Source organism: Medicago truncatula, chromosome 3, assembly GCF_003473485.1.
Source record: "Medicago truncatula cultivar Jemalong A17 chromosome 3, MtrunA17r5.0-ANR, whole genome shotgun sequence".
Taxonomy (NCBI): domain Eukaryota; kingdom Viridiplantae; phylum Streptophyta; class Magnoliopsida; order Fabales; family Fabaceae; genus Medicago; species Medicago truncatula.
In genome coordinates, this window is record NC_053044.1 from 51,053,350 (window position 1) to 51,073,438 (window position 20,089).

At 32.2% G+C, this 20,089-nt stretch overlaps 1 protein-coding gene across 1 annotated transcript in view; it reads left to right on the plus strand.

Annotated features, from left to right (window-relative positions):
• The window catches only part of LOC25489978 (calcium-transporting ATPase 3, endoplasmic reticulum-type), a 28,993-nt gene that overhangs the window by 450 nt on the left and 8,454 nt on the right, over window positions 1-20,089 (plus strand). The window contains exons 2-21 of the mRNA XM_024777633.2: window positions 306-660; window positions 1,656-1,706; window positions 1,851-1,884; window positions 2,563-2,580; window positions 3,054-3,190; window positions 3,456-3,530; window positions 4,540-4,585; window positions 5,462-5,521; window positions 5,620-5,700; window positions 7,531-7,616; window positions 10,282-10,383; window positions 11,516-11,569; window positions 11,949-12,050; window positions 14,972-15,030; window positions 15,732-15,876; window positions 16,699-16,806; window positions 17,323-17,475; window positions 17,562-17,666; window positions 18,057-18,253; window positions 19,942-20,053. Coding sequence (XP_024633401.1) covers window positions 628-660; window positions 1,656-1,706; window positions 1,851-1,884; window positions 2,563-2,580; window positions 3,054-3,190; window positions 3,456-3,530; window positions 4,540-4,585; window positions 5,462-5,521; window positions 5,620-5,700; window positions 7,531-7,616; window positions 10,282-10,383; window positions 11,516-11,569; window positions 11,949-12,050; window positions 14,972-15,030; window positions 15,732-15,876; window positions 16,699-16,806; window positions 17,323-17,475; window positions 17,562-17,666; window positions 18,057-18,253; window positions 19,942-20,053 — 1,758 coding nt within the window. The 5' untranslated portion in view covers window positions 306-627. The remainder of the gene's footprint in view (window positions 1-305; window positions 661-1,655; window positions 1,707-1,850; window positions 1,885-2,562; window positions 2,581-3,053; window positions 3,191-3,455; window positions 3,531-4,539; window positions 4,586-5,461; window positions 5,522-5,619; window positions 5,701-7,530; window positions 7,617-10,281; window positions 10,384-11,515; window positions 11,570-11,948; window positions 12,051-14,971; window positions 15,031-15,731; window positions 15,877-16,698; window positions 16,807-17,322; window positions 17,476-17,561; window positions 17,667-18,056; window positions 18,254-19,941; window positions 20,054-20,089) is intronic.

Genomic DNA, 20,089 nt, shown 5'->3' on the forward strand with positions numbered 1-20,089 from the left:
TTTGGTTTAAAGAAACTCAACTAATCCAAAACACAATAAATAAATAATCAAGTTGAATTTAGTTTGAGTGCCATACAGAAAAAAAGGTTATTAGCATGACTTGATTGCAGTTATGGTTTAACTTGAGATTATGCTGGATTGCTATTTCATTTTTCAAACTCACTTGCCTCACATCGTTTTGCATTAGGTTTTAGGTTACGAAGAAACCAAATATTTTAGAAGGAGGTTTGGGAATTAGCATATGAATTATAAGTTAGTTTTATATTGAAGTTTAATCTAATATATGCACTACTTGTTGCTGGCAGAGCTCAACGTGTACTTCCAAGTTCCAAGGGTCTTCTAGTGCATGCTATCTATATTCAGAGTGTCAAGTTGTGTTAATTGGCATTGAGCTCTAGAAATCCCAAAACAACTGGGATGAAATAGGTCCAATACGGCATTGCTTTATTATAAAGGCTGTGCTTCCCCACATTAGTAGGCGCCAGAGGGACACTCAGTCACTGAGACTAAGAATTAAGAAAGAATTGGGCATGACACCCGCACATTCTATCTATCTTTCCATTTGAAACTTCAAGCAACAAAAAGCCTAGTTCCCGAGGCTCTTATCTTCAATCCAATCCTACAATCATGGATGAAGCCTTTGCTAGATCTATTCCCGAGGTAAATTCCTACTGCTTATACAACTTTTGATTGCTGCTAAAACCACAAAGTCCTATTGTATATTCAGAAAGTAAATCTGGAAGCAATAATAATTTTTTTTTTTTTTTTTAATATAAAATCTGAACTCACTAGATGCTTAGAATGTGAAATTGAATGTTTTATATTGTTATTGTGCGACCTGTGATGTGGTATCTCTACCTTGCACAATTCCTAGCGCTCTCAGATCCAGATATATTTCCTTTTTGAAGAAGCCAGAAGTAGATTTTTTTTATAAACACGCAATGTCATAATGTTGATAGACTTCTCTCTGTGGCCTTCTTGGAAATTCATTTGAAAATTCTGCATCAATTTGTGTCTCTCTATTCTCCACAACTATGATTTGGCTTGTACCAATATCGTCGATAGCGGAGAGCCAAAAACCCGCCATACCAGCCGACATGTGGTGCCTCCATATCCGAGTATGGCGCCGTGGCATCGCCGTCCTTCACAAAACTGGCCATGTCAGAAAGCCAAAAACCCGCCACTGATATCTTCCATGGCCAATATTTGACAATACATGGCCAATATTTGACAATATTTGAGATTATTAGAGCCAATTTACTAGAGTGAATCACCATTTTGGTCGTCAAAATTGTAGTGGTCGGACAACCTCGTCCCCCCAAATTAACGAAATGGCAAATTAGTTCCTGGAATTGAAGGTCATTAATCAATTTAGTTCTTCTGTCAATCTTGATTGTAAAACATAGATCAATGAAAGCTCCAAACAAAATTTTAGAAACATGCTCCAACTCAGTATCTGTGATACGACAGAGAGACTACTACATCAATATTGATTTACAATTTTAGGTACCAACTGTTTTGTAAATTTGAAAGACTGAATTGCCCTACATCTACAATTTCAAGGACCAAAATGATGATTCGCCTATTTATTATATTTAGAACATGCCTATGGATAGCAATGGTTATTATTATTATTATTTTTTCTGGTTGGTTAGGTCCTTGATTTCTTTGGAGTGGACCCAACAAAGGGTTTATCCGACACTCAGGTACTTCAGTTTTCTTTTCTTTTCCATTTTTTTTTTGGGGTTAAGTTAGATTTTGGAGTACTTGGATTTTCCTTATCTTCTTCTATGCTCAATCATAATGTTAGTGGTTCCAAATTATTAATTTTTTTTCTCATTTTTTTCCAGGTAGCACAACATGGTAGACTTTATGGTACAAACGGTATGCCTTCTATAGGTCCATTCACTTGTTTCATTTTTTCCCTCCAGTAATTTGTGGTTTATTGACAAGGGATATCAAAGAACATGGTTTTACAATCAAATGAATTTGTATTAGTGTATGATGTAACAACCTAGTTTATATTGATGGCACACGAGATGGAAAAAAGCAGACTATTGAACCCAGTATTAATGGGTGAGCTGGGATATGGTATTTTAAAATTTGGAAGAATTTAAAATACAAGGGAGTTTTTTTTTTTTTTTTTGAAGAAAATACAAGGGAGTTAACTTGCTTTAATTGAAAATTCCCTTCATTTTCAAAAACTTTTGTAGTTATGAAGTGATTGAATTCCCTTCATTTATAAAATCCCTTGTTTACATAACTATAACACACTATATGTTTCAATAAGCAATGTTACAAAATAGAAGTGAAATTTCAAAATTCCCTACTTAAGGCGAAGTAAATCCTGGAAAAATAAAAATTCAATGAAATCACCGTAATTTAAAGTTAAGTATTTTGAATCCCTAAAATATTGCATGTTACAGTGTAAGGAAGTTTATCTTATGCATATGTTCCCACTATTTTTATTTTATTCAAGTATTCAATTTGATACTATTTTATTGGTCTCTCTTAACACTTCTTTCATTTTCTCTTGCTGCATGGTATCCGCTTGCTACACAGTGCTGCATGAAGATCAAAGTAAGTATATGGTGTTTGTACCTACTTTTTTTTTTTTGTAAATATAAAGTTATGTGATGTATGGTAACTTAATGGTTTTATTGTTCTGTATATCCACATTGTGATTTGCATTTGATCACATTGACAATATTTACCAATACTCTTCAATATTGCATATGATAGATGGGAATGTTGGTGTTTGATAGACGGGTAATTGTTTACTGGCTAGTCAAGGCTGTGCAAGTTATAAAGTAAATTAATTTATATTTACTGTTGTGGATGTAAGCAATTTGAGGGTCATCCAAAAAACCTATTAATGACAGTACTACAACTGTAACGAACCTCATCTCATATGATTGAGGCGTTCAGAGTTCTTGGTCCTGTTCATTTTGTTGCATTTGCCGTATTGTAATGTTTTGTTCCATGTGTAACAAACCTCATGCTGAATTGATTCTTGTTGCAACTAATTAGTTCCTGTAATTTTTTAAATGCAGGAGCTCCGTTTTGGAAATTGGTTTTGAAGCAATTTGATGATTTGCTTGTGAAGATACTAATTGCAGCTGCTCTTATATCATTTATTCTGGCATTAATTAATGGTGAAACAGGCTTGATGGCATTTCTGGAGCCTTCTGTAAGATTGATGTGCACTTATGTGTTGTGTTTAATTTTTTTGTGGACGGTTCTATTCAGAGAAAGAATCATTTTCTTTGATTGGCTCATGCCTTAATAATATTTTTACACAAAGATGTGAAAGCTGATTGAGTTATTTTGCATATGTAGAGTTAACATGTACAATGTTACCTGTCCTTATCGTTATCATATTTGGATCTTGAACTAGTCGATTAGTTTCAGTGCCATACAAGTTTTCTGATAAAAGAAGTTCATTGCATGTGCAGGTTATTCTGATGATATTGGCTGCGAATGCAGCTGTGGGAGTGATCACAGAAACAAATGCTGAAAAAGCTCTTGAGGTATATTTGAAAAACTTAGCTTTCAAAACAAATTTGCCTATAATGATTTTGTATATAAAAATTTCACCAGTTTTGCATTAGTTATCCCAAATTTATGGCCAAAGACTTGTTTGGTATGACGTATTAGGCCTGAGAAGATAAACTTAAATAGTACTTTATGACTTAATCAATTGTACTGTATTCTCTAAACTTATTCATTACAATCTTTTATAAACTTATTCATTGCATCCTTTTTATAAACTTATTCATTACATTCTTTTTACATGAAACTGATGGATAATTTGATCAAATCATGAGGTGTGGGATTTAGACGTGACTGGGTTTTGATGTATACCTTGTAAATTTAAATTAATTATAAAATAGTTTATTTGACCATAAAATTATTACACACACAAGCTGTATGTTGTAGACTATTCTGAGAATTCAATACTGTTGCAAGAGCTTGTCAAATTTGTCACTCACTTGGAAGCTCTGTTCCCTCCTTTTATCCAATAAATATTGTCATTAACTATTGAATTTTGTTATAGTTTTATAATCTTTATACGCAGATCTGATTTTTTTTTTCTTTTTAATTAAATGTATACATTGGTTGTGTTTTATTCTTCTATAATTTAGGGTATTATTCCTCCAAAAGTAAATATAACATATCATATTTATGTAATTCTAGTATATTCGTAAAATGTATTATGTATAAATGTTAATTATTTTATCCAATCTTACAACACATAATTAAATATTGGATAGTCTTATCTTATACCTTACCGGATATTGTGCAATATAACATCAAAAACTATGCAGTATAACAATCTCATCAAATCTTATACTATTCGACCTTATCCTTCATTGCATAACAATAGCTTATTCTTTTTTTTTTCTAATTTGTTTGTTAACTTTTTTGCTTGCTTAATCAAAACTTGTTTACAAGAAAGTCAGTTTTATTGTGGATTTCTCATATGTTTGTTGTTTCAAGCTGATCATACTTTCATCTATTTCCATTGTTTTGTCTTAGGAGCTACGTGCCTATCAAGCTGATGTGGCAACTGTCTTGCGAAATGGTAACAAAAACTTCTATACTTGTCTGATTTTATTGTATCATGAGTAGTACAATCGTTTGATGCATTTTATTGAGTGTGATATGTTTGATGTTAATTGGTGTTGCCTTTCTGTAATAATTAACCTGTAATGCTACTGCGCAGTTTGTTTGTCCACATTTTTTTTCTTTGTAAAATACCTTGCCAGTAGTGGTAGTTATGGGGAAAAAATCCGATCTTGATGGATAGACTTTTGACTAAAAAGAACTGGTTAGTAATTTTTTTTTTCCTTTCTGCTTTCACATTGTCTAGTATTTTCGATGCTTCTTCCTTTTATCTTGGTGTGTGGGAGTGGGTTGTGGGAAAGAAATATAATCAGAGGGTTTCTTTGCTCTGTATAATTGATGCACTATAATCACAATCTTTATTTAAATAAAGGACGGAGTAATTTTACAGTGATTTATTGTTGTTGTTGCCTCTTTTTTATTTATCATTTCTATCCTGGCAAAGTTGAGGCATTGTTCTATTAAATACACCATCAATGTGTTGAATTGTGATTGGTGAACAGTAAAAAGAGCACAGAAAATGCATCTACTCTACTTCCCAATCCAATATTAAAAAGTTAAAAAAGAATGGAAACAAAGAAACAGAAAAAACATTCGTGAAGAGTTTTAATGTTCACTTGGGATAGTTGGGGGATTTACTTGGGTAGTGTGTGTGTGTTCAAACCTTGCAATCCCCTTTCCCAACTAAGCGTAGTTTTGATTATTAGAATCCGTGCTTTCAAATCATTGTGTTTTCTTCCATTTGGCATGATGAGATTATGGGTATTTTTAAATAATTGGTTAAAGCTAGTTCAGGACATACAAAATTTGAAGTATGGAAGTCTATTTCTTGCAGGTTGTTTTTCCATACTTCCTGCTACGGAACTTGTTCCTGGGGATATTGTGGAAGTTTCTGGTGAGTTGGTTATGCAGTACCTAAAACAAACTGGTTTATTTGAGTATCTGAATCTGGAATGCTGAAAGTTGATTTTGTTTTGGCTATGAATTAAATAGTGGGGTGCAAAATTCCTGCTGATATGAAGATGATTGACATGCTAAGTAATGAAGTACGTGTTGATCAAGCTATTCTTACAGGTATGCCTGGTTTATTATGTATCTTATACTTTGTGAACAGAATTACTAAATGTTTCCAACTGGGATTATTTCCAATTACTTCTGATGTATCTGAAAAATGTGAAATTGCACCACATAGCCATGTATTGACACTAGAAGGCATTTTGTCAATTTATTGATATTGCTTTATTTGATTTGTTTGAATCCAGTCTAAGATAAGTATTGTAGGTAACCACATTTCTTGTTGTTGGTGCTATTTGCTCTTATCCTTGTTGAAAAATCCATAATAATTTTGGCCTGTCTGTTTGGATTACTTATACTCTAGTAATCCAATTGATTGTTTTCTCTTTGTTAACAGTGTCTTATTTAGCGAGTCTTTTTATTTTCATGGAAACTCTTATGCATGCAAAGAAACATGTTCTGTACATATATATGTAATGCTACATGTGAATGCTGGTTGGATTGGCTAGATGGTTTTATTAGCGACCTATAGCTTGGCTTGTATTAGGCTTCTTCAGCCTCACCTTTTAAATGAACTTACATTTTAAAAATCTCTTTTGGCTTAAATGGCTAGAATTTTTTTTACTTTAAAAGGACCTTTGGTCTGGATGGACTGACCTATTTAATTTAATAATATAAACTAATTATTATTACTATTATTATTAGAGGAGGGATATATTGACTCGAAGAGTAAGTCAATAGAGTTACTCCAAATCATTACCCTCCGTTTTATTTTAATCTAATGGTCCTAAGTAGTTACTAATTCATCTCACGTGTTACTACTTTACTCAATCATTCCATTGCCTATGTGAACCTGCTTCATGCGATTGTTTCCAATCCATTTTGATTCCGATCATCAACACACTAAAATAGATCAATGAACAGGCAGCGAAAATCTGACAAATCTTCAATAATTTTCTTCAACAGAGGAGATTAACAAAAAATTGAAGAATTGGATTAAAACAATATTATACATAAATTGGCAGTAAGTGTGTGATTGGTTGATCGAAGCAATTGAAACATAGAACAATTGCAAGATGCGGAAAAACAATCCAATGGTTGATCTGGTTGTGGAATCTTGTTGTGCAAAATCAGAAAGCACCGAACCTGCTAATTTGATAAAACCATGTATAGTTGCGCTCAAGCAATTGGGAAGGGAATGGATCAGAAAGAAACTAGCAGGTTCATAGGCAAGGGAATGATTGCGTAAAGTAGTACTCACATAAGATGAATTAGTAATTAATTAGGACCATTAGATTAAAATAAATGGAGGGTAGTGATTTCAAGTAGACCAGGCTTCAAAAAAATTTCAGGCTTCAAAGTAGGACCATTATTATTGTTGTTGTTTTGCAAAGTAGGCCTCTAAATAAATAGACCAGGCTTCAAAAAGTTTTCTGTTACATAAATAGACCAGGCTTGTAATCTCTTTCGAAATAGGCTAGAGTCATTTAAGTCACAGTTTTGTCTGATGTGACCTATTATAATACTTACATGTGTATGAATATATCGATTTTTATGACACACCAAACATTAACTTACTCTCCCTCTCAATGTGCGGCACGACAACATGTTTGTTTTACATGAAATATTTCCTTTTTTTTAATAAATATTCTTATTCATTTTAAAATCATAAGAATTCAGTTATCAATATAAAAAAATGTCATGATTTGTTAATTTTGAATCTAAATTTATGTGTATATCTTTTATAAATTCAATTTTTCCTTTTCTTTTAACTTGTATATTTGCTTTAAAAAGCTTGTACAATGCAAGGGCCTCATGCTTCTTAACTATATCTATCATTACGAGGCATCTAATTGGTATGTTGGGTGGTCCGTTTATTTCCTATTGTAGGTGAGAGCAGCTCAGTGGAAAAAGAGCTTAAAACTACCACAGCAGCAAATGCAGTATACCAGGACAAAACAAATATTTTGTTCTCGGTACGATTTATCCATCCTGTTTATTCCATACTTTATTCAATACCCTGTGAATGATATGCTTATAAAATGTTTTTATAACTAGTGGGTTGGCTATTATCAGGCCAATTAGCAATCATTTATGACATAGATGAGGTTTTTTTTATGCAAAAAAGAGGGCAAGGGCATCACAAGACAGCTATGGCACCCCATAGCTTCCATCTATTATCTGCATCACTCTTAAAATAAGATAAAAATAGGAAAGATACAACTTGGGGGTACTTGACCAAAACCCAAGGGAACAGGCATTAAGACTAAAAGTAAATGCCTTGTTAACAACCTTATCAGAAAAACTCGGTGGAATAAAACTTCGATGAAGGGAAAAAGAGTGCAGTGCAAAAGTAAAAACATTACTATAATGCTAAAAAAACCTAAACATGACTAAGTAAATCTATACTCAGGCAGACCAAGCATATTCCTAAAGAAATCTTCAGTGACACTAGACCGAATGCTATCCATCCACAACATGTTAGAAATACGAAAACAAGTAGCTGCAATGCTATTTGCACAGTGATTGCCTTCTCTGTAAATGTTTGTGATAAGGAAAGTCATAAGTCTAGTTTTCTCCAAGCAGCTTCTCCATCTGTTTCTTAACTGCCAAGGAACTATTAGGGGACTTAAAGACAAGAGTGACTAACTGAGAGTCAGTTTCCAACTACAAAGCAGGCCAACATTTCTTCAAAGCAGTCTCAATGGCAACCATAGCACCAGTTAATTCAGCATTGAATGAAGTGGTAATACCAAGATTAACTGCAAAGCAATCCGAATTCCTAGCCTTGCTATTCCTAAAGACACCACCACAGACAGCAAGACCAGGGCAACCTCTAGCAGTCCCATTAATATTACACTTAACCCAATGAGCAACAGGAGGTCCCAAATGATAATACGTATGATTATGGGGGTAGTATGATTCATAAGTAATTGTTTACTAATAACTTGATAGTAACTTAAAACAAAAGACTAAACAGTAATTAATCCCTATATATAGGGATACCTGACTCCTAATCCTAAACAAATAGGGGAATCCGAAAACAAATCATAATAATATTTAAGTAATATGAAAAATAATCTTAAGAGATAATCTAAGATACTCTAAAATTATAAATTGATCCTAGGAAATAAACAAAGATACTCTAAGATTAGAAACGGGTCCTATGAGATAAACTAAGATACTCGAATATAATATAAATATATTTTAGGCTAAAATGCACTTTTCCCCCCCTAACTTTCAAAAACTTGCAATTTTGACCCCCTAAGTACCAAAACCACAATTTAACCCCCCTAAGATTTAGCCCCATTGCAACTTTGGTCCTTTTGACCAATTTTGACCAAGTCAACGCCAATTTGGCATGCCACATGTGTATTTTTTAATTTTCTTTTTTTTAAAAGCCACATAATCATTTATTAAATTAAAAAAATAAAAAAAATCAGAATTTTTAAAAAAAATCAAAAATTGAAGAATTTTTTTTACTTTTCTTTTCTATTTTTTTTAATTTCTGATTTTTTAATTTTCTTTTTTTTAAAAGCCACATAATCATTTATTAAATTAGAAAAATGAAAAATAAAATTGAAAAATAAAAAAAAAATCAGAAATTGAAGAACTTTTTTAATTTTCTTTTCTATTTTTTTTTAATTTATGATTTTTAATTTTTCAATTTCTTTTTTCATTTATCTAATTATCAGAAATAAAAAAAATGGAAAAGAAAATTAAAAAAAATTCTGATTTAAAAAAAATTCTTCAATTTCTGATTTTTTTTTTTAATTTTTCAATTTCTTTTTTAATTTTTTTAATTTAATAAATGATTATGTGGCTTTTAAAAAATCAGAAATTAAAAAAAATTCTTCAATTTCTGATTTTTTTTTTAATTTTTAATTTTTTTAATTTAATAAATGATTATGTGGCTTTTAAAAAATCAGAAATTTAAAAAAAGTAGAAAAGAAAATTAAAAAAAAGTCTGATTTAAAAAAATTCTTCAATTTCTGATTTTTTTTTTTAATTTTTCAATTTCTTTTTTAATTTTTTTAATTTAATAAATGATTATGTGGCTTTTAAAAAAAAGAAAATTAAAAAATACACATGTGGCATGCCATATCAGCGTTGACTAGGTCAAAATTGGTCAAAAGGACCAAAGTTGCAATGGGGCTAAATCTTAGGGGGGCTAAATTGTGGTTTTGGTACTTAGGGGGCCAAAATTGCAAGTTTTTGAAAGTTAGAGGGGGAAAAGTGCACTTTAACCTATATTTTAAGATATTTTATCATAATCTAATTGATAGTTCCCTGTTCTTGTAGATAATTTGGTATGGTGTTATTTGCCAATGAATTTTACGAATATAGTTTAGAAAATATTATATGGAATATATGTATAAATTTAGAATAACAATACATATATTGAAAAATATATATTAAAAAAATTAAGAATAACGGTCATCCTGCTATGCTTGCTCGCTATAGCATTTTTGTGGTCATTTGTTCCTCTCTGCTTTCCGGAATTGATAACACTGTTCAAAACTAGGAAAGAATGAAGTGCACTGTTTCCTGTAAACTGGAATCCTTTTGCCCCTTGAATCAACATTGTTTCTCCTAATTCTGTCTATTTTCTCCTATATAAGAGTTCTTTTTGACTGTCAGGGAACAGTTGTGGTTGCTGGTAGGGCAAGAGCTGTTGTGGTGGGAGTTGGTCCTAACACTGCCATGGGAAGCATACGTGATTCAATGTTGCAAACAGAGGATGTAAGCGTTGAATTTCCCTCACATGGATACTTTTGCTGTTGTAAAAATATCATTACTGCATGCGCTTTTTGTCTGCAGACATTCTGATAATAGTTTAGGTTTTGATTGATTTCCTTTGTGGGCATCAACTGAAATGATGCTTCAACACACACGCACACTAAATTTCTCTTCCATGCACATTCAATTAGGAAAGTGCTGGTTTTGTAGATATATGGGTTGGGTGGTTCACTGGTGATTATAATTGAAAAGGTGGAATTGTTTGCTAACTATTGTGATATCATAATTGGAAATCATAATTACAAACATCATGAAATGGTGCTTAATTGTCCAATGTCTAGATAATTTACTTAATCTTGTTTGTATTATTCAATGCTACTGGGGTTGTTATACTGCATAAGGAATTTAAATGCGGACAGACAGTCTTGTGTGGTATGATGTTTGCTTGAGGAAGCCTAGATTTGGCTTCCATTGGTGTTTGCTGGTATGATGTTTGACAGAATCCTAATGTTGGCGAGTTATTTGGGATTTTAAACGAGCCTAGTTGATGGTGTATAAATCTATGGAGAAAAGTGTTTTTTTTTTTGTTGGTAAATTTGATATTTCTAATTGTTGTTGTATGAACACTATTAGTCTGTGTCTTTGCAGCCTCTGCCGTGTGGTCATACCGACTCAGCTGATTCTTAGTCAGCTCTGCCTGTTAATTTGTTAGGAGTTAGTTTCTGTTAGCAATCTTTTATAGGTAGATAATAAATGCTCTTGTATAAAATTTAAGATCAAGTCACATTTATTTATCAATATTAAATTTCAGTTTTCTCTAATCTTTAATTACACTTCCTTCACTATCTCATCCAACCTGGTCTCTACCACTAATATAAGTATTGGTATGGTCAGGGATTTCCATTTCCCAGGTAGTCATTTTAGAGGTCTAACAACATAACTATGTTTTACCTTCAGAATGTACATATAGTTATTACTGTGGTAATCAGGGAACCTTGTTTAATTGGTCAAAATGTTCTAACATGCAATATGTGTGCATCTGTGTTCTTTCCTGACCCATGGAAAAGGACATGTTACTTTGAATTGTTAGAAACACATCTGAAGCATTTGCACTTTTTTCTATGATTGGTTGCAGGAGGTGACACCATTGAAAAAGAAGCTGGATGAGTTTGGCACTTTTTTGGCCAAGGTGATTTATAAGTTATCTGATTTTGCTGTGTTTCAAACCTATCAGTTGCTCTTTTGGGGATTATTGCATTTTTTTATTATAATTTATATCTGATAAGCTATACAATGTTTGTATTTTAAGCCCAGCAAATAGTTACCTTATTTTAGCCAAGATTTACTTGTTAACATAAAGCTCTTTTGAAGATGCGCAAATAATGTTTAAATGAAATTTCCATTTAGGGACCTCGTTTTCCCACTTAGAAACTGTCATGTTTCAGTAAACAAAATATATTGATGGAACATTTTGTATGGCATGTTTTTATTGCTCAACATTTTACTGTGAACCCCACCATTCACATATTTTGAATTCTGATGGTGGTTCCTATATTTACGTGTTACAGGTTATTGCGGGGATATGCGTGTTGGTTTGGATTGTAAATATTGGTCACTTTCGTGACCCTTCTCATGGTGGTTTTGTGCACGGGGCAATTCATTATTTTAAGGTTTGTTCTGAAATTTAATTTACTTCAAATTTATTTGGGAGTTTTATTAGCTGTATTGTTCTCTGCAATGTATGAAGATTTCCATTTACCCTTGTATATTCTGTTATGCAAGCTTCACAGGCATCATATATTGTTTTGCATTATTGTATACTTAATTTATGCCTAATCCCTCTTTGGTTTGGTTTGGTTTGTTTTTAGTTATAATATGTGCTTTTAAATAAAAAGAATATATCATTATTAGGTATTTTATATTGGGTTTGACTCATCCTTACAAATATAGCTTCTAAGGTGAGAGGTTTCACTCTTTATAAAAGTACTTTTTAGCCTAATCCTTTTACAATGTGTGACTTAGGTTTTTGATAATAGTCTAATACACATCTCCACACACCCAATACTATTGGGCTTGATGCCTGGGTAATAGAGTGTGTAATTTTTTTAAATTTTTTTTTTTATTGATAAAATATATGAATTTTTAATAGTACAATTACTAAACAATTAATTTGGAGAAATAATTACTCTTTTTTATCAATTTCATAAGAGTTTTTGATATATTATATGAGTTATAATATTTCAATTTTTTTATTATTTGTAAATTATAATAAATTTATTTATAGTATTATATATATATATATATCATTAAATTTATTAATGTAAATTTTGATGTTTATATTTATGAATGGTTTTGTTATGTCAAAAACATACATAATATTATTTATTTTTTTATGTGCTGATATTATATTTATTTAACTGAACATAATAATATATGATCAACAATTTATATTGTTTCTTAAATAAATACTGCCTCCGGTCCTATTCATAAGAATTTTTGTGTTTTTTGGTCCTTTTTATACCCCTATTTAATATGAGATTTATGTTCTCAAAGTCACTCTCATAATTGATATACAAGATTTATGGTTGGGGGTATATTCCGAATGATAGTTTAGTTTTTGTAGCATTAAATATGTTCCTTGGTCTCTGTTTTTTGTAATTTTTCCTTATATTATTATTAAGGACCGGAGGGAGTACAATATATATTCTTGTTAGTCTCTTCTTTTTTTATTTTTTGGCGTATTAGAAGGTATTCTTTTGATCTGGTAATAGATGTGCATAAAATATCCTAGGAAATTAGATTACCCCCATCCACAAGAATCGATTGCGAGACAATGGACAAAGCAACGTGCAATTGCTTAAAAAGGTTCCTATAATTACTTTTTCAAAAGCTCCTCCTTTTCATGTTTACTTCATTAAAAATAAGCTACGTTTTTCTTAAATTTTATATTGAGCCTAGTTCATCCTTACAAAACTGACTTATATGAGAGGCGTCGCTATTTATAAATTATTGGCTAAAGTGCACTTTTTCCCCTCTAACTTTCAAAAACTTGCAATTTTGGCCCCCTAAGTATCAAAACAACAATTTTGGCCCCCTAAGATTTAGCCTCTTTGCATCTTTGGTGCTTTTGGTTAATTTTGACTTATTCAACGCCTACGTGGCAGGCCACGTGTGTAATTAATTAATTAAAAAATTTAAAAAACCAAAAAATCAATTTTTAAATTAAATAAATGAAAAAAAGAATTAAAAAATCAGAAAAAATAAATAAAAATAAAATCCAAAACACTTCTTCATGTTATCTTCATCTCTTCCAATCCAACCCTAACAATAAGAAACATTGCTGTCAGAATCATCAGAAATATCACTATCACTACCAGAAATTAAATAATCCAGAAAAATTAATCTTCATCATCTTGATAATTTTGTTCATCATCTAAATTGAAATCCTAGAAGAAAAATTTTGCTTCATAAACAACAATCACCCTCTACATACTATTCCCCATAATATATTATTCAAATCCAAAATATCAACAATTACAACAAATTCAATGCAGCAATTACACAATTGCCAAACATCTCTTCATACTGTTTTTGGAAAAATTCATGGGAGCAATTACGAATATGCGACGGAACTCCACAACAAACACAACCTAAATTAAATTGGAGAACAATCACAACAAACACACTCTTCCATATCTTTTTTAGATCTAGTTCTTCATCATGGCAAGCTGCTACAACTGATAAACAAACCCCTGCCTACTGTTAAAAACGCAGCAGCATAAAGCGCAACATACAGAGGGACATACAAAGCCAAAACACCAAAAATAAACAAAGCAAAATACATGCCCACCCTAAATGCCGAACTGCAACAACAGAACCTGCACCAATAGCTGAAAGGTCCAAAAATACCAAACCCCATAGCAGATCCAAACAAAACAGCGTCGTTCATCGTCCTCGTCGTCTTCGTCAGTGTCATTTTCGGGTTCGTTGTTGGGATCGGCGACGGAAGAGCAATTGACGGTGGAGGGAAGTTCGGAATCGATGTGGTTGGATTCTTCTTGGTCTACGGTGGTGGCTGTTGTTAGCTTGGGGGTTTTGTTGGGAAGGTGATGGGTTCAAGAGGAAGAAGAAGAAACCATTGGAATGGAAGGTGGTGCTGGTGGCTGGGGTTAGTAGAGAGAAAGAAGGGAGATTGAACCAAGGTTACACATAGATTGGAAGAAGCCATCGGAAGTAAAAAGAATGGATTTTTTTATTTTTTCTGATTTTTTTTTATTTTTTTTAATTTATTTAATTTAAAAATTGATTTTTTGGTTTTTTAAATTTTTAAATTAATTAATTACACACGTGGCCTGCCACGTAGGCATTGAATAAGTCAAAATTGACCAAAAGGACCAAAGATGCAAAGGGGCTAAATCTTAGGGGGCCAAAATTGCAAGTTTTTGAAAGTTAAGGGGGGAAAAGTGCACTTTAGCCTAAATTATTTTCACACATTGTCTCTTTTCAATATGAGACTTGTATTTTTCCAAATAATCATATATATTGTCTCCGTAACGCGAAAATCTTTAACTTATAATCACATTCCTTCTAGATTGCAGTTGCTCTGGCCGTTGCAGCAATTCCTGAAGGTCTCCCTGCTGTTGTAACGACGTGAGTCTATGGCTTTTCTTTGTTGTTTGTCGTACATCCATGATATCTTGAAATACTTAATTTTGATATATTGTGAAGTATACATAGATGTTTCTCATGGTTGTTCATATTGACTTTGAGTTCACATTTCAAATATGTTGTTTTAGTTATTTATACTATATTGATGATGTTGCGGTATTTATAATTTTTACACTAGTTGATTTTTTTGACATCGAAGAGATAAATTTAAACAACAGTGATCACAAAAAATTCCTTATCACACTCCTTGAGGTTGACTACAATACATGAACCAAAGAAATCCATTTTTCTATGTAAAACTTTGTCGAATCTACATTACATCGATCAGAAAAGAAATTCATTTATACAGAGACTAACCTTTAACCAGTTTGGATCACAAGAATTTGTTAACGTGAGAGAAAAAATATAAAGCAGTAAAAAGAGAAAAAAATAATGGAGTAAAGCAGTAGTACATCAGTATAATTGTGAAGAAAATTCCCATAAAAAGGGCACATGATTTACTCTAAATACCATACTAAATAGGCGGTAAATATCTAATCTTTGTACTGTAAACTTATACTGATGTTCTGAGATGCTATGTTAGAATTATTTTTTATAAGATATCTGACGTATCGAAAATTTAATATGCTCGTCTTTTCTTTTTCCTTAATTATATTGTGTTGATCACTTTTCTTTAATAATAGGTGTTTGGCTCTTGGAACCAAGCGAATGGCTAGGTTGAATGCCATTGTTCGCTCTTTGCCATCCGTTGAGACCTTGGGCTGTACCACTGTAATTTGTAGTGACAAAACTGGGACTCTAACTACCAATATGATGTCAGTTGCGAAGGTAAATTTTGCTTGAGAATTAATAGATTCAGGCTCTGAGAAAACGTTAACCGAATTGATTGAACGAAGGAATACAGTCACCTGATATTTATACTGGTGTGTTAACCTCTTAAGGTTATTATGGGTAGTTACAAGTAGTCATAATAGACAGAATGCTAGCTGGTGCCAGCGTCAAGAAGAATCTCACTTCTTCGACATTACAATAGGACAACCAGTCCAATCTGCCAGAGGGTCCTACTGTCCTCATTGGCTTTGTTTCCTAACTTTTTTCCATGAAACATTCAAATCAATAATAACATCATCACTGCTTTTTTGATCTTCAATTAAAAAATTCAGATACATTCATGATACATATTTATGGACTTACAATAGTCCTTTCTTATAATAAAGGCAAGCTGCTGTTAGATGTTGAAGATATTTCAGTGAACTGATACCACTTGCTGCATACAGAGGAATATGCCTATATTTTTAGGTTCAGGTTGATATTCAGGTTGAGAATGTGATACTCAATTGATACACACGTTGCTTTGTTTGTATCTTTCATGTATATTCAATCTATATGTGTTTTTGGTACATGAATGACTCATGGACACTATTATTTCAAATATTTGTGTCCTAGTCTATCGGAAACTTCCAAGTGACATATTTATTCTTTATTTTGTTATGACATATTTCTGTCATACTTGCCATGCTTTTTCATAATATTTATAGGGAATATTATTTTTCTCCTGTCTTTTACTTTATTTTTTTCTTGAGGCTTACGTATGAATATTTGTAGCAACTTTAACCAGCATTTGCCCTGCTCATGTTTCTGTATGTACAGATATGTATTGTTGAGTCTTCAAAAAGTAGTCCTTTTGTTACCGAATATGGTGTCAGTGGAACAACATATGCACCTGAAGGTATAATCTTTGACAAGGCAGGGGTGCAGGTACGATTTTCTTTCTTTCTTTCTTTCTCATACTTAGGCATTCATGCAGAAACAAAACACATCCCATTTGAAACCAAGTGATTAGCTAATAATAATATAATGAGAGTGCAATTCTTTCAAAGTAGGGGCCTTAACTTCCTCATCAAAGATCCGATCGAGGATCTTGAGTGTTATATATGTTGTGTTTATCCCTTTGTGGTTAGCTAATAATAATATAATGAGAGTGCAATTCTTTCAAAGTAGGGGCCTTAACTTCCTCATCAAAGATCCGATCGAGGATCTTGAGTGTTATATATGTTGTGTTTATCCCTTTGTGGCGGGCATCCCCACTGCTTGATTTTGGAAATATTTTTGCACAATCAAAGACTGAATTAAATTGAGCCCGTTCTGTGATGTATCGTTGCAAAGCATGAATTTATAGTCGATATTGTAGCTTATGTAATTTAATGAGTGTATGCATAAGTATATACATATTTATTTTGATATAAAACAATGTGGCATTTGATTGTTTTTCAGCTTGACACTCCGGCTCAATTGCAATGTCTTCTTCACATGGCAATGTGTTCTGCTCTTTGCAATGAATCAACCCTGCAGTATAATCCTGATAAAGGGAAATATGAAAAAATTGGTGAGTCAACTGAAGTAGCGCTACGTGTTTTGGTAGAAAAGGTATGTGTTTCTACCTTTCCTCAAGTCTCCTATGCTCGAAGCTCCTTCCTTACTCAAGTATACTTCTTGGTCATCTGTATCTTTAGGTCGGTCTCCCTGGTTATAATTCTATGCCGTCAGCATTGAATATGTTGAGCAAGCATGAGCGTGCGTCTTACTGTAACCACTATTGGGAGGAACAATTTAGAAAGGTGTGGTTCGGCAAGTTTGTTACCTTTCTTTTCTATTTATTTTCTTCCATTCATATACTTTAGGAAAGTAAAAATATTGAAGAACATCAATAATGGTTTTGAAATATTCTTCATGTGTTTCTAGTTGATCTGAATACACTATTTAGAAAGGTTTCCGTAAAATTCAAGGAAACACACAAACCCAAATAAAAAATAAATTATACACAATGAATGTAGACAGGTACACCTAATCTGGGCACTATCTAAAACAAAGTAAGATAAACTAGATTGAAATAGTTTGATTACCAAGGGGGAGATTTCATCCAACTAATATCAAATTTATTCTGAATGTCTATTGTTTGTTATGGCTTTTAGTATTTACTCTCACTCTTTGAGCTTGATGTTTTGCAGTTAGATGTTTTGGAATTTTCTCGAGATCGGAAAATGATGAGTATTCTTTGCAGTCGGAACCAGCTGCATGTTTTATTCTCAAAGGGTGCTCCAGAAAGTATAATCTCTAAATGTACAACCATTCTATGCAATGGTGATGGTTCCGTCATGCCACTCACTGCTGATATTCGAGCAGAGCTGGACTCCAAGTTCAACAGGTTGGGTTTTATCATTATCATGTTATCTGCATATATACACTATGTTTTGTCTAGGTTTTACCTTCCTTTTTGGGCTTAATTCCAAACAGGCAAGATTAAGAAAAACTTAAAAACATTGCTGGTTTACCAGCTTTCCTTGCAAGGGAATTGATTCCCATATTTATTAGCAAAGTGTAAGGGGTCCGTTAGTTATATAATCTACATCCCTTGTTCAGGGTACTGGGGCAGTGAGTTAAGATCTGAACCAAAGCTTATAAATTGAAAAAAAGTTGAAAATTCAAGTTTTTGAATATTATTTGTTAGTATTCTTTTTTTAGAAATCATATATATTTTAATTTTATGTATAATTTTTATTTTGATACAATTACACATCACCTGATTTCACAGTCCCATCTAACCTGTTGAACTTGTTGAACCTGAATTCGAAATTTACCAGTTCTCTATCTTATCTAGCTTTGACATGGGTCCGCCCACTTCCACTTAGTGGTGTTTGTACCAAGATATTTTCAACAAAAATAATCTTGCGACTTCTGCAACTGAAGTGACATGCGACCATTACGGCCTACAAAGAAGAGAATCTTTTTATCCTTTTAGGTAGATAATGGATGTACTAGTTTAGTTCGAAAAACAAAGGGTTAGATCCTTTTGTTACCCTTTATAATAAGGCCTCTTTTATTATGCAGGACATAAAAATAATGAAGCAATACTAAATAGAGAAAAGGATTATGATTTATTTTTGTACTAAAGAAATTGGAAAAAGAGAACACACCAAACTAAGAGGACTTTTTGTTGTCTGTAGCTTTTAGACAATTGCAGGAATCTGGTTAGAATTGGTGGAAACATAACGCATTAACTATAATTTTGATTCCTTTAATTTTGACTTTGTGCGATTTTGGTCTCTTAATAACTTTTTGAGCGATTTTAATTTCAATTTTTTAATTGTTGCTAGTCCATCTATGATTCATCCCTTTCTACTTATGTAAAACTCTAAAAATCTCACAATCTACAAATTTTTTACAAATTGAACTGATTAAATAATTTTAATCTTTCTTTGACTTAAAAGCTCACTAATTAAAATATCAATCTTTCTTTGAGTTAAAACTCACTAATTTTATCAACAAAAAAAAAGCACTAATTAAAATATCAATCTTTAATCCTATACTAAAATTGAAACTTTCCCTCTTTAAATAAACCCACATTTAATCTTTGCAATTTTCTTAATTTTTTCTAAATTTAAACTATTTCAATTTTAAATTCATAACTGAGTCCCAATTATTAAAAAAAAAAAAAAAAAAAAATTACTTTTAAGGTTTTTCGGGGAGAATCTGACAGTAAGATCATATTTCCTTAACTTTTAGTGATTTAATTGGCTCAAAAAGTTTTAGTGGCCAAAATTGTAAATATCCCAAATTAGAGGAACAAGAAGTGTAATTAAGCCAACCATAAAGGACCTTAGTGTCACACACTCCGTTTTCTTGTTTGTCATAAGTTACTAGGGTGATGACGCTTCTCGAATCAGTTTTTGGCCATATTATATTCTTAATACAGTTTCATTTTGAATTCCGATTTAACTTTTAGACGTAAATAATGTCTGTTGACTGTTGTCCTCTACTCTATCCATTTTTGGTTTTAAACTCTTTTCGGAACACCCTTTCATATGTGTTGTGAACATACATTTTGTTGGGCAGTTTTGCAGGAAAAGAAACATTGAGATGCTTAGCTTTGGCCCTCAAGTGGATGCCCTCAGATCAACAGAAGTTGTCCTTTGATGATGAGAAAGATCTCACATTTATTGGATTGGTATGCTCTATTTACAATATAATACAAGGTTTAAAT